General features: G+C 37.4%; 1 protein-coding gene across 2 annotated transcripts in view; it reads right to left on the reverse strand.

Moving 5' to 3' along the window:
* LOC106470218 (E3 ubiquitin-protein ligase RNF220-like) overlaps positions 1 to 14,596 on the reverse strand; it is a 58,645-nt gene that overhangs the window by 36,805 nt on the left and 7,244 nt on the right. For both annotated transcript variants that reach the window (XM_022398816.1, XM_013930757.2), the window contains exon 2: positions 9,350 to 9,986. In XM_022398816.1, coding sequence (XP_022254524.1) covers positions 9,350 to 9,986 — 637 coding nt within the window. The remainder of the gene's footprint in view (positions 1 to 9,349; positions 9,987 to 14,596) is intronic.

The following is a 14,596-nucleotide window of genomic DNA, read 5'->3' on the forward strand; positions in this document are numbered from 1 at the left end:
GTGTAGGTGTAGACGGGGATTACCGTTTTATAAGGGGATGGGTGTTTTATCTCCGCGATATCCCATACATAAAAGGATGGGGAATATATATGAAAAATGCATTACTACTTCTAATGACTGAAAGAACATGTATACAATGTTGTTTTTTCAAATCCCGATTTACCCATTGGACAGTGACAGCGTCCGATAACATTTGGGTCTCTTTGGCTGAAAACTAATCCAAACCATGTTATTACTTACCTTTTATAAATAGACCGGAAAGTTTACAAGGTACGTTGATAATTATTAGGATATGAAAATAATTCTGGCAGAACGCCCCCAAAAATATAGGTTTAAAAGAGTTAATATAGATAATCATATATTGATAAATTAACCGATCGACTTATAGATAATCATATATTGATAAAGTAACCGATCGACTTATAGATAATCATATATTGATAAAGTAACCGATCGACTTATAGATAATCATATGTTGATAAAGTAACCGATCGACTTATGGATAATCATATATCGATGGATTAACCGATCGACTTATAGATAATCATATATCGATGGACTAACCGATCGACTTATAGTAGATTATATATTGATGGATTAACCGATCGACTTACAGATAATCGTATATTGATGGATAAACCGATCGACTTATAGTAAATCATATATTGATTGGCTAACTGATCGTTTTATAGTAAACCATATACTGATGGATTAACCGATCGTCTTATAGTAAATCATATATTGATGGATTAACCGATCGACTTACAGATAATCGTATATTGATGGATTAATCAAGATGGGGCGTGAAGTTTGTTTGTGGTAATTTTGCGAAAGCTTCTCTAGGGCTAACCATCACTAATTTATAACTGATAGATTAGAGCAAGTCAATACTATCCACCGCTAACTCCTGTGCTACCCTTTACTAACAAATAGTGAAAAGGACTGTTACATTATAACGGCTCAGATGGTGAGCATGTTCGGCGACGGGATTCGAATTTGTGAATCGAACATTCTGGCAATGGTAGGCCTACAGACTGTGTTATATAAAGTAGTATTCTTCATGTCTTCGTAGAATAAGTATTTAATTAGATGGTTAAATTCCTCTTTGCACGAATACCTTTATGTGTCACGTCACATAAAATGGGCCCGGCATGGCCAGGTAGTTAGGGAGTTTACCTCGCAATCTGAGGGTCGCGTTTAGAATCCCCGTCCTACCAAATATGCTCGCCCTTTCAGCCGTGAGGGCGTTATAATGATACGGTTAATCCTACTATTCGTTGGTAAAAGAGTAGCCCAAACGTTGGCGGTGGGTGGTGATGACTAGCTGCCTTCCCTCTAGTCATTCACTGCTAAATTAGGGACGGCTAGCGCAAATAGCCCTCGTGTAGCTTTGCGCGAAATTCAAAACAGACAGACAGACACATACAATATGATTTTCTACACTTTTAACTTAAGACGTTTAATACCCGTTTTAGCATACATTAACAACGTCAATGTACAATGTAACCGGCATAATCGCGACACCCACAGCTTATGAGAACCAAAACGCTAAAAGAAAAGACGAAATATTCGAGATATATCTTAATGATTCTCCTCAACGGGCGAGTTTGTTTTTTAAGCAACAACAAAAATAATTAATTCTAATAATGAAGTAAATACTGCTTTTGAAAACCCCAACGTGCTCAAGTGGTTTTCCACCAGAGGTCCACTGACGTCACATCCTGTTTTGAAATGTCTCCCGCTAAGTCAGCGGTCACTTGCTAACCTACAATGCTATAATCCGAGATTCGATTCCCCGCGGTGGACATAATGCACATAGCCCACTGTGTAGTTTTTCGTTAAAATAACAACAACCTTCTGAGATTTAATATACATATATCATCCTATGAAATAAGACTCAACCATCCTTATCTCTTGAATCTAGCCCGAGAAATGAACGACAGACACAATTTCATCGAGAAATACAATTTAAAATAATTAAACCAGAGGTGCAACTGTCTTCCTTACGTGTAGGTTGGCGTATTTTTTTATTATTACATAGGTACGGAAACGTAACTACTATTTTAACAACGTAACTACCATTGTAAACAACGTAACTGTCATTTTAACAACGTGACTATCATTTTAATAACGTAACTACCATTTTAAAAATGTAACTACATTTTAACAACGAAAACTATCATTTTAACAACGTAACTATCATTTTAATAACGTAACTACCATTTTAAAAATGTAACTACATTTTAACAACGAAAACTATCATTTTAACAACGTAATTAATTACCATTTTTAAAATCTCTTGAAAATAAACTAATATAAAAACACTCGTTTTTAAACCTAAAATAAACAGTGATATCAGTAATTTGTGTAAAACCTAAAGATAACTATATCCTGCTATACAGAACAATTGACGAGTTGTATTTTCAAGATTGAACACTCTTCAAACCAGAACGCTAATTTAAAAATTCTTACAAGTTAATGTACAAAATATTGTGAATCGGAACAGTACAAATTGTGACATTTTTCACTCTCTCGACAACGCCTTCATTCAGATGTGTGTTTAGTTAAACGAGTCTACGTACTTACAACGCTGAAATCAGGGGTTCGATTCCGCTCAGCGGACCCAGCATACAGACCGATGTGACCTTGCTATAAAAAATACACATACACAACAGACCTCTGACATGTGTTTAATTTTCTAACCAATGCCGTGTTGAAGAGTCATACGACACACAACAGACCTCTGACATGTGTTTCATTTTCTAATCAATGCCCTGTTGAAGAGTCATACGACACACAACAGACCTCTGACATGTGTTTAATTTTCTAATCAATGCCGTGTTGAAGTCATACGACACACAATATACCTATGACATATGTTTAATTTTCTAACCTATGCCGTGTTGAAGAGTCATGCGACACACAACAGACCTCTGACATTGTTATTTTTCTAACTGATGCCGTGTTGAAGAGTCATACGACACACAACAGACTTCTGACATAAGTTTAATTTTCTAACCAACGCCGTGTTGAAGAGTCATATGACACACAACAGACCTCTGACATGTGTTTAATTTTCTAACCAATGCCGTGTTGAAAAGTCATACGACACACAACAGGCTTCTGACATGTGTTTGATTTTCTAACCGATGCTGTTTTCGTCTTTTCTCGGTGTAGTGGATAAGAACTTCGTTTGCTGATTAATTATACGGTGTGTGTCTAGTTAAACGAAATTAATGGTCAGTGATGTCCTCATACATCTTGTGACAGAAAGAAGGGCATGTAGGTCAGCTGACCCGTCCTTGCTGGATGTTTGTGTGATGAAACATGTAGTGGGCAGGCAGGTCACAGAGATTTGGCAAGATTGATTTTCACAGAGAATTTTCGGAACTCACAACAAATGGAAGTGGTCGAGCCCGTTTTTATCATTAGTGGTGATAATGAAACGGACTTCTCTACAATTCACACCATTAAGAAAACCCGTTTAGTATGAAGCTCATTTGGTTGGGAAGGCGAGACGGGAATGACGAGATTCCACGCGCACAGTAGTAGATGCTAGAAGCACTATGGGTATAAGGAATGCTGTTGTTATATGAGATCACATTGTTCCCAATGCAGTTGGAGAAAGAGGAGGAACCAGTAACCTCCATATAGAACAGATGTTCTTGTAAAAATGTGACATTTGTTTTGTATATTGAGATTATATATTTGGGGGGGGGGCTTTTAATGTATTTACAATTAATATATATATATAGATGCTATCTTTCGGAGTTTTTAGTTTTTTTACAACTTCGAGTGACTGCCACACCTGTCGCTCTGTAGTTAGGTGTTGATTACCCGTGCCTTTGTTTTAAGAAGTTCAGAAAATAAAACTATTTTAAACTATGGGGAGTACGTAATTGGTTATTTCGGTTAAACACTACCACAGCGATTTTTTTAGGAACAACACTAAGCGGTTAGTGATGTACAAAAGTTGATGTGGTTGTAAATTAATAGGCTTTGGTGAAATTTAATAAGACGGTATTTGACATTTTCACCCTGAGTGGTACCTTATGCAACATATGGACTAAACGGTCAGGTCAGAAATGTCCAGATTCAGACATAACTGTCAGTAATATAGAGTTGCTGACCAGATGGATTGACGCCCCCCAGTTGCACAGCGGTATGTCTGCGGACTTACAATGCTAGAAACAGGGTTTCGATACCCGTGGTGGGCAGAGCACAGATAGCCCTTGTGCAGCTTTGTGCATGATTAAAAACAAACAAACAAACAAACAAACCCACCGCCTACACGGTCACTTTTAATTGAATAGCGGAATTGAATGTTACTCTTATAACGTCACACCGTGATCTCCGGAGAGCGTGTACAGCGGCATTTCTCAGCACGAACGTTGGACCCTCTGCTCCGCAACCTGGTACACTAAACCAATAAGGCACGCCCAGCCCATTTATTGCAATGAAAGATTAGGGAAAGGAGAAAAGCCAAATCGAGAGACAATGTGCGTAGAATAAGTCAAGACAGAAGTGTAATATAACGTCACAAGCGGGTTTACAGTAACTCGGCTGTAAAATATTAAGGCAACTCGTAACGAATGGCGCGTTATAATCAAAATGTTAAGTTACTCGTTTAACTAAACACACATATGTTAGTACATCTGTTGAAGACGAATGAAGGCGTTGTCGAGAGAGTGAAAAATGTCACAATTTGTACTGTTTCGATTCACAATAGTTCGTACATCAACTTGTAAAAATGTCAAATTAACGTTCTGGTTTGAAGAGTTTTCAATCTTGAAAATACAACTCGCCAATTGTTCTGTATAACAGGATATAGTTATCTTTAGGGTTTACACAAAGTACAGATATCACTGCTTATTTTAGGTTTAAAAACGAGTGAGAAGCACACAAAACCAAACAGGTATTTAAAACATCATCTTTGGGGGGATAAGATACCTTCAAATATTTTAATCAACTGAGAAATGAAGATGAGTATCGGGTTTGTAAATATGTGTCGTAATAAACGACTCTTGTAGAACTAAGTAAATAAAATGGCTTAAAGATATAGATAAAATTAACAGCAAATACCTCCCTAGTGGCTCAGCGGTAAGTCTGAGGGCTTATGACGCTAAAAACCGTATTTCCGTACCCGTGGTGGGCATGGCACAGATAGCCCATTGTGAAGCTTAACAAAGATTGTAAACGAATTTTACCGACTAAACGTGCAATAAAATCCTTCAAAGGGCATAAGCTTAGGGATTTATAACGCTAAAGTTTAGGGTTCGATCCCAGCGGTGGGTACAAACACTAATATCCTACTGGGCAGTTTTTTCTTTTAAAAAACAAAGAAATTAGCAACAACTAAAATGTTTACGTAAAGTTTACTAACAAAATGCACAATAATGTTTTCCACGACTCAGAAAGTGAGTTCTAATATTTCTATAGAAAATAATGATGAACGTTCGTAATCATTTTCAATTTGACAAGCCATGGGTATTGTATCTAACAGAATCTCTAATATTTTCGTATATTGTACAATACATTTACAAACTACTCATATAATTCTTTCAATTACACTGTCTTCACATTCCAGGTGTAAAAAGTACCAATCATATACACACAGTACACAGCTCTGTCTTCACATTCCAGATGTAGAAAGTACCAATCATATATACAGTACATGGGTCTGTCTTCACATTCCAGATGTAGAAAGTACCAGTCATATACACAGTACACGGGTCTGTCTTCACATTCCAGATGTAGAAAGTACCAATCATATATACAGTACATGGGTCTGTCTTCACATTCCAGATATAGAAAATACAAATCATATACACAGTACACGGGTCTGTCTTCACATTCCAGATGTAGAAAGTACCAATCATATACACAGTATACGGGTCTGTCTTCACATTCCAAATGTAGAAAGTACCAATCATATACACAGTACACGATTCTGTCTTCACATTCCAAATGTAAAAAGTACCAATCATACACACCAATAAAGAGGTTAAAAACAGAACTCGGAGAACTGGTGCTGCAACTTGATCTCTTTCTGGTCGATAAATATTTCGTGGTTTCTTGGACAGAGGGATCCTTCCGCAAGTTTACCTCAGCTTTAGGGGACCTTGCAAACGACGATTTGATGAGGCTACCCTTTCCGCGCCATCTGTGACAATAATACTTTACGCACATATCTAACTGATAATTCGTAAAACAAAAACACTCGAACGATCTGACAACATAGCTTTATTTATGTTACTCCGTATTTTTAACACGTATCTCTGAACGGAGTAAAGGGGGAGTACAGTACGGAGAAAAGGGTAAAAGGAAGGGGTTACTAGTGGTTGATATATATATATATTTGTACTTGATTTTATGGCACAGCGGTATGTCTGCGGAGTTACAACGCTAGAAACCGGGTTTCGATACCCGTGGTGGGTAGAGCACAGATAACCAATTGTGTAGCTTCGTGCTTAACTTCAAACAACAACAATAGGCTTCTTTAATTTATTAATTTTTCTGAAATTCATAAAACGATAGAGGTTTAAGACACTGAAAATGGATACCAGCATATTTCCTGTTTCATATTTCACAACAAAATGTATTCATAATTATAATTCCTGATAATCAAACATCGTACAAACTGGCGAAGCAATGGTATTTTGTAAGCCTAATAAAGGTTGTTCTCACCTATAGTCAAGGATAGTTTTAATATAAAACTTGTTAGAATATAGAAATGTGCACTAAAAATCACTGTTTTCGGTGTTATTTATCTTCTCTGGTGCATATTGCTGTATACAAGACATATTAGTACTAGCATCTTATAACACCAAATTTGTTATTTTTCTTTAATTGGACGTTTCGCTTTACAGCTTCTTCAGGAGCGTTACATTAAAACACAAACCCCAACTGCCAGTACAAAGCCTCAATTGATACGGTCGTCACTGTTTGTTTGTTTGAAGTTAAGCACAAAGCTACAAAACGGGCTATCTGTACTCTGCCCACCAACGGTATTAAAACCCGGTTTCTAGCGTTGTAAGTCCGCAGACATACCGCTGTGCCACTGAAAGGGGGGGGGGTCACTGTTATAGCATCAACTGCCCTAAAGTTCTAAGTGCATTTATCAAGCAACGGGATGCAAACTTGGGATTATTGTATTCAAGTCTAGACAAGTTAAGTACTAAGTCACGCTCGTCTCCATGCATAATTTTATTGTGGCAAACCAAAAGTTAAAATACATAAAAAGGAGAAAATTGGTATTTCATCTCGCAACAACAATAACAACAACAACAAAACTTTTTTATTATAAACATATTGATTTACCTTTCGCTGTTACTTAACATACACAAGTTCAAAATTTGGAGAAACGAGATGGGGGACTTGAAACAATAACTTGACTGACGAAAATACGACTGACCCATGAAGTTGAAATATTATAGACAATGAAGTATTAGAGCATTCACTCACTATTCTACCTGTAAGTAAAAATTCCGTTAATAATAGTAATAAAAGTATCCTTATTAACCACACGTTTGTGTCGATATTCTGGTTGTAGAAGGGTTAAAGGAATATTTTTCGAGATCTGTCATATTAGGTTTTATTTTTTGCCAAAGACCACAAATTGTGCACTCTTCCGTGTTTATATATTTGGGACAATAATTTTTTTACTTAGTACCTTTAAAGCTGAACCTTGGGATTTCCTTTAAAAAAAAAGTTTGGGAACAAGTTTAGACATCATGCCATTTGAATACGGTGATAAGTACTTTTCTGTTGTGTACGGTTCTACAATCAATGCTTGTTTGTTTTAAAGCAAAGCTACAGAAGACCTATTTGCACACAGCTGCCCCTCATTTTGAGCTTATAGACTAGAAGGAAGGCCAGTCAACAGTAGCCACCAACAGTTCTTGGGCTAATCGTCACCCTTTTTATAAAATGGCTACCACAAGAAGTGAGCATTTCTGAAACATGTATAGTGTATGGTGGGCTTAACGTCTTCCGAAAAACAGTACGATTTATTTGTTAAAAAGAAGTGTAAATAAACCGCATTAATAAAATTTCACCTTCAAATTAATGATTTCCTTTTATATCGTTCATTACCGGTGGGTTCCTGTATTGTGCCATATTGAATAGTTTTATATTTTTGCCTGTTACACTGATCACTCAGTGTAAAGTACTGGCTGTATAATAGGAAACAATCGCTTAATTTCTCTGTAAAATAATTTGTGGGATTAATTGTGATATTTATAATATTTGTATTTACATTTTATGTGTGTCGTGTGTGATTATAAGGACCCTGTAACCTTGAAAGTCATGGACTCGCAAATATTTTGGTGCATAAGTAATTTAGAAAAATATTTAAAATCTGCTGAGGTCCATATGATGTCGGTAATTCTGTGATTAATTATTATACTTACCCCCGTACACTTCCACGCGTCAGATGCTTCGAATTAAGTTTTAAACTATTTTTATACAGTATTCAATACATACATGATATAAGTCAGCAGCTTTAATTATAAGTGTACTAAACTCACTCCGTACTATTCGATTAGACATGGCTTGGTAGTGAAAGATTGAAAGTAGTGCGCATGGCTTGGTAGTTAAAGAACTTCACTCCCGATCTGTGGGTCGTGGGGTCGAAACCCGTCGCCGAACATACTTGATCTCTCAGCCCTCGGCGTTATAACGTGACGGCTAATTCCACTATTCGAGTAGCTTTGCTCGAAATTCAACAAAACGCTATATGAAACCTCTTAACCAATCATGGAAGAGCTAGATCACGAGACAAAAACATTGAAAGTAGTGCGTATGGCTTGGTAGTTAAAGATTGAAAGTAGTGCGTTCTTTAACTACAAGTCATACGCACTACTTTCAATCTTTAACTACAAGCCATACGCACTACTTTCAATCTTTAACTACCAAGCCATGCGCACTACTTTCAATCTGAATAGAGCCTTATGCGGGTGTTGGCTGAACGGCTAGGCCAGATACCCCTAGGGTTCTGATACAGCCGTTCCTAATTTTGAATTACTGATCAGATTGAGAGTAACTAGTCAAATAACGGGGTTTAATTGTTACTTTAATAATTCGCCCACAGCTATAATTACTGGGCGTATTCAGTGGTATCGCGGTTCTAAATACATCGGCGGGATAAGTACTAAAGGCCATGACCGGCCCTTGAACTGGCCCATCTGTAAAGTGCACGTTTCCACAACTTATTTAGTGAAGTCAACTGTTGTTGCAGATCAAAATACCTGAAGATATACGTCTTAAAAATTAGTCATGAGTAAATACAGTAATCTCCCAATGCTCACAATATTACTCAGTGATTTTGACATATTTTAAAAACACTTACTTCGTCTCAGACGGCCTTCTTCGGGTGTACCTCGGTCAGTTGAGTCTCCACCGTCAGATACGGCCGTTTCGGCCAAATGATCGGGCACTTCCGGGCTGGTCATAGATAGGCCCTTATCGGTAGAGCATTCTTTCTTAACTCGAACGGGCGGCGATACTCTAAAACTTTGGGAAGTGCTAGCATCGCTTTGGAAGATGTTATTACTCTGGTACTTAGGATGCTGAAAAGATTGGGAACTTGTAGGATCAGAGTTGTCAGTTTTCAAAACATTTGCGGGAATGAAAGCTGATCCATTAAATCCGTTGCCTACTCGCTCATCTGTGACCTCCAAAGGTCTAAGGTTACTACCTGTTCCAGAATTTAGAAAGCTAACTTGTCTATCCAGACCAGATGAGTTCATCATGGGCGAAGAAACCGGAAGAAGGTGGGGCGGGTAAGTGTCTGCTGGTCCAAACATGGGCAGTGCAGGAAAGGATCCGGCTGACGTGAACGGTGTATAAAAGGGCGAAGCTGGTTCCTTCTCCAGCCCTTGAACCTGAGAACTGGGCTGTGAAGCTAACACCACGAGTGCTGATGAGCTAGCAGATGTAGACAGATAGGCTGAAGTGTCCAGTCCTCCCATTCGCATCTGCAGACCCTATGGAAGACAACCAAATATTAATGTTCATAATGTAGTACTGTTAGTAGAATGTCTTGTAAATATGAACACATATATGCCGAGAAATCCAAACCTTAACATTTGAATTTATCGAATTGTTCTATTACATGTGATAATATTATAGGCTTGGTAGTTCTCTCAACAGCCAGTGGATAGCCAGATTTCAAAAGCCAGCGGCTAGTGCACGATCATTAAAACAATTGGAATAAAAAATTATGCTCACATCTATTATTTGTTACGGTTTCTTGCACAAACCTACGCACTAGCTGTCATTCAATCTGAAAATATATTAGAGGGAAGGCAGCTAGTCAACACCACCCGCCGACAACTCTTTCAAGACCGAAGAGTGTGACTTAACCGTCACTTTTGTAACGCATCCACAGCGCGAGCCACAATCCGGCACATTAACCAATGATCTGCCCTTCTTTTCTGTTAAAGATTAGAAATGTTTACACAGATAAGCACCACCCCAAACTGTCTCCAGTGACTTAAAAATATCGTTTTCGTGCATGAATATTGGTTTGCTGAAAATAAAATCTCAAACTGACATACATTTACTTCATGGGTGCATGGTGTATACCTGTAGGCTTAAGCGGCTAACTATTTTCAGCTTTCAACTGCATACAGCGTTTTGTTTTTTTTTGTTTTTCAACTACTACAAGAGACGTATTACCCAACAGTATATTAACTACAACAAAGGACGTGTTACCCGACAATATATTAACTACGACAAATGACATGTTACCTAACAATATATTAACTACCACAAAAAAGTATTGCACAACAATATATTAACTACCACAAAAAAGTATTACCCAACAATATATTAACTACGACAAAAAACGTTTTATCTAACAATATATTAACTACGACAAAGGACGTATTACCCAACAATAAGATTTGTTTAACCTGTTTTAACATTTTCAAATGTGTTCCTTATTAACTGAAAGATACATCACTTCTCAAAACTAGTTTGTAATTCATACGATCATGGTGTTTGTAAAACACGTAGGTTCAAAAACATCAACCAGAGATAAACATGTGAAACCCTAAAACCAAAACGGTTTCGAAAAGTGGACCTTTCTTCATCAGGTCAAACAGATGAAAGGCCCACCTTTACAGAATTTCTCGGGTTATAGGGTTTCGTACGATTATCTTTAATTGTTACAAAATAGACCGAATTAAAGAATAAGCATATAAAACCACTCGAAATACGAAATATGAAGTCTGTCAATTTTAAATTTATTTTAGTGGACTGTTTGCGTTTTGTCCGCCGCGGAAATCGAACCCCGAATTGTGCGTTAAAGCTGATCCATCATAATGAGTTGATTTTACTGTACGTTTCGACAGAACGTTCGTCTGCCTTCTTCAAGTAGAAGTTGTTTGCTACCAGCAGAATCCATATTTGTCATCCATCAAAGGACGTCATTTCCTTTCTTTACGAGTTGTTTCTGAACTTATAAATTGTGTTTTCATTTAATGACTAAAAGTATTCTAGTGATCTGCGAGGACAACAAAAATAAGACTCTGTCACTTCCCGGCTGTAAGTTTGTAGGCCTGTGTAAACTCTTGGCACGTAACTACAGGTAAAATGGCCTTAAAAGCCGGGCAGTAGGTCAACGAAGCCTCTCATCCGCCTAAAGCTATAGGAATCAACCCGACTTTACAGCAGCCGTCAAGCCGAGCCCAGCAGAGCTCCAGGGCTCGTGTCGTTGTCACAAACACCATCCATGAGAAAACAAAGCCGTTGGATTTTATGAAGTATTTTAACTGCTCTGAACAAAACCTTAACATACAGGGAGTTGTTAAGTTCCAAGAAGGTTGACCAGAAATGGTGCTTCATTCAACAGCGAGAGAGCCACGGTAGGACTTAGATGGCCAGTAAAACGGACCCTTTCGACACAGCCCTATTAATGACAAGTCTGTAAACAGCTTGCTACATTCCCTTCGTTCTCCATTAAAACAATTACCTTTGCAAATGAGCGATTTCCGAATAGACAGTCTTAGGGAATCAACTCTTTATGGCAGGTTATTTAGCCATAAATGTGGGGAGGTTCCCAAGCCAAGTAAACTGTTGTTTGTAACCGACATCTATTTTCTGAAACTTCCTCACTTCTATTCGAAGAATATATATATATAACAAACACTACAGTATTTTTACCTTGCTTCCTTATATTAATGTAATGTTTTTGAAACTATCAGCCTCTCTAACGACAGTTTTACGAATGAGGAAGATACAGACAAATGCTTATATACGTTCATAAGTACTTACAGTGATATATTTTTCAATGAGCTTTAGCGAAAACGGTGCTCCGGATTGAATTAGAATATCAAGGTTAGGTTCTATTATATATTTAGGTTCATTTCAATAAAATCTTATAGTTCAGTAGAGACGATGAACAAAGTTACTGTTCGTGGTAAACTAATCTTAATACACCTCACTATACTTCATCGTATAATTATGTACTTAATACTACATAATTCAGATGCTTATTTCTTATTTCCAATCAGATGTCGCTGTATTACTAGAGCAATTCATGATGTCAGAAAAACACGTAGGTTCAATAAGTCTTGATTACGAAATGATACAAAACCCTATAACCCAAGTGCTTTCGAAAGGTGGGCCTTTCTTCTTCAGGAGCAAACTAGAACAATTAATAGTAAACGTCGTAAATTTAACAAAAGCTTCGTGGAACAACAGCCCATTGAAATGAATGTTTAATTTTGCGCAAAGCTACCCGCGAACTAGCGGTTCCTAATTCTGAGGGAACCCAGTTAGTCAACTCCACCACCTTCAATCCTTGTGCTACTTTAATCTAACAGTCTCAAAGTTCAGCACGTTGAAACCGACACTACACGTGCAGCTAAAAGTCTCCTCTTACCAAATTACTATAGCAAAGTGTTCTTCACAGTTTCGTACTTAGTGTCCAATGAAGGAATTCACAGAGCTTTACTCAAGCTCCAATACTTATAAATAGAAAACGAATATACTTAAACTGTTAAAATAATAATAATAAATCAAACATGCGACAAAATTAAAATAATCTTAAGTTATGGCCAACTCATGTAAACATGTATATTCAAAATAATATCGCTATTACATTCCACAAGTGTAACAACAGCAGTAAATTTTAAACCAGACTCATAACTCAAACCTATGAAAGCTGAAGCCCCCTGTAGGATGACTTAAAGCATTAAAAGTTATTCCTATCATTATAACGTCCCTGATCGTTCTTGATGCATTGTTAACGTGCTTTTTTTTTTTAGAAAAGAAAAGCGATTGCCTGTCTGTTTTAGAGACAAAGTCACAATGAGTTCTCTACTGTGTTCACCCAGGGGGATCGAATCCCGGATTTTATCGTAAACTCACATCTGTTCCACAGAGGGACAGAAGAAAAGCGAACTGTTGGAAAAGATAACATCCTGTTAACATCTCATCAGCATATACAGGCGTAAAAGTAAGTGGAATTTTTTTTTACCTGAACGAAAGATCATGGAAATCTTATACCTCATGTTTTGTGTAACATATTAACAAGTATGAACAACTTCAACAAAGGTGACATCTCAACAACATTAGTACTTGATATTCTCTATCATTAAGTTCGACGATGCTGTATCTGCAGTATTTTGTTTACAAACTGTTGTTTGTTTGTTTTTTAGTGCAAACCTACACAATGGGCTATCTGCGCTCTGTCCACTGTGGGGGAATGGAACCCTGGTGTTGAGCGTTGTAAGTCCGTAAACTTATTGCTGGCCTATTGGGGATGAGGGGATTTGCAATTGTAACTATTTACTTGATTATGATCATTCATGCACGAGTTATCCGCTGGGGGGGGGGGGGTCGAACCCCTAACTGTAGCGTTATAATCTCTCAAGTTTACCATTCAGCTACCGAGGATGGAATAATATTTCATATTTAATAACCTGTAAAATTCTAATGTACCGAAAATGTCTTCTTTGTTTAATTTATCCACACTCCATGAATTATTCGGCTGACTAAAATCTAGAAGGCTGAATGGTTACTTGCGTGATAACACTAGTTAGGTAAACGTGGGAGTTCTACAGCAAGTAGCTTGGATTAGCTGCCACATTGTTAAATACATTACACTGATACATTAACAACAGCTTGGATTAGCTGCCACATTGTTAAATACATTACACTGATACATTAACAACAGCTTGAATTCACTAGTTCATTAACAACAGCCAAGATTCACTGGTACATTAACAACAGCTAGGGTTCACTGGTATACTAACAACAGATTGGATTCACTGATATACTAACAACAGATGGATTCACTGGTACATTAACAACAGCTAGGATTCACTGGTACATTAACAACAGTTAGGATTCACTGGTACATTAACAACGGTTTGGATTCACTGGTACACTAACAACGGTTTGGATTCACTGGTACATTAACAACAGCTAGGATTCACTGGTACATTAACAATGGCTAGGATTCACTGGTACACTAACAACAGATTGGATTCACTGGTACACTAACAACAGATTGGATTCACTGGTACATTAACAATGGCTAGGGTTCACTGGTACATTAACAATGGCTAGGGTTCACTGGTATACT

This window comes from Limulus polyphemus, unplaced genomic scaffold (genome assembly GCF_000517525.1).
Source record: "Limulus polyphemus unplaced genomic scaffold, Limulus_polyphemus-2.1.2 Scaffold3885, whole genome shotgun sequence".
Classification (NCBI taxonomy): Eukaryota; Metazoa; Arthropoda; class Merostomata; order Xiphosura; family Limulidae; genus Limulus; species Limulus polyphemus.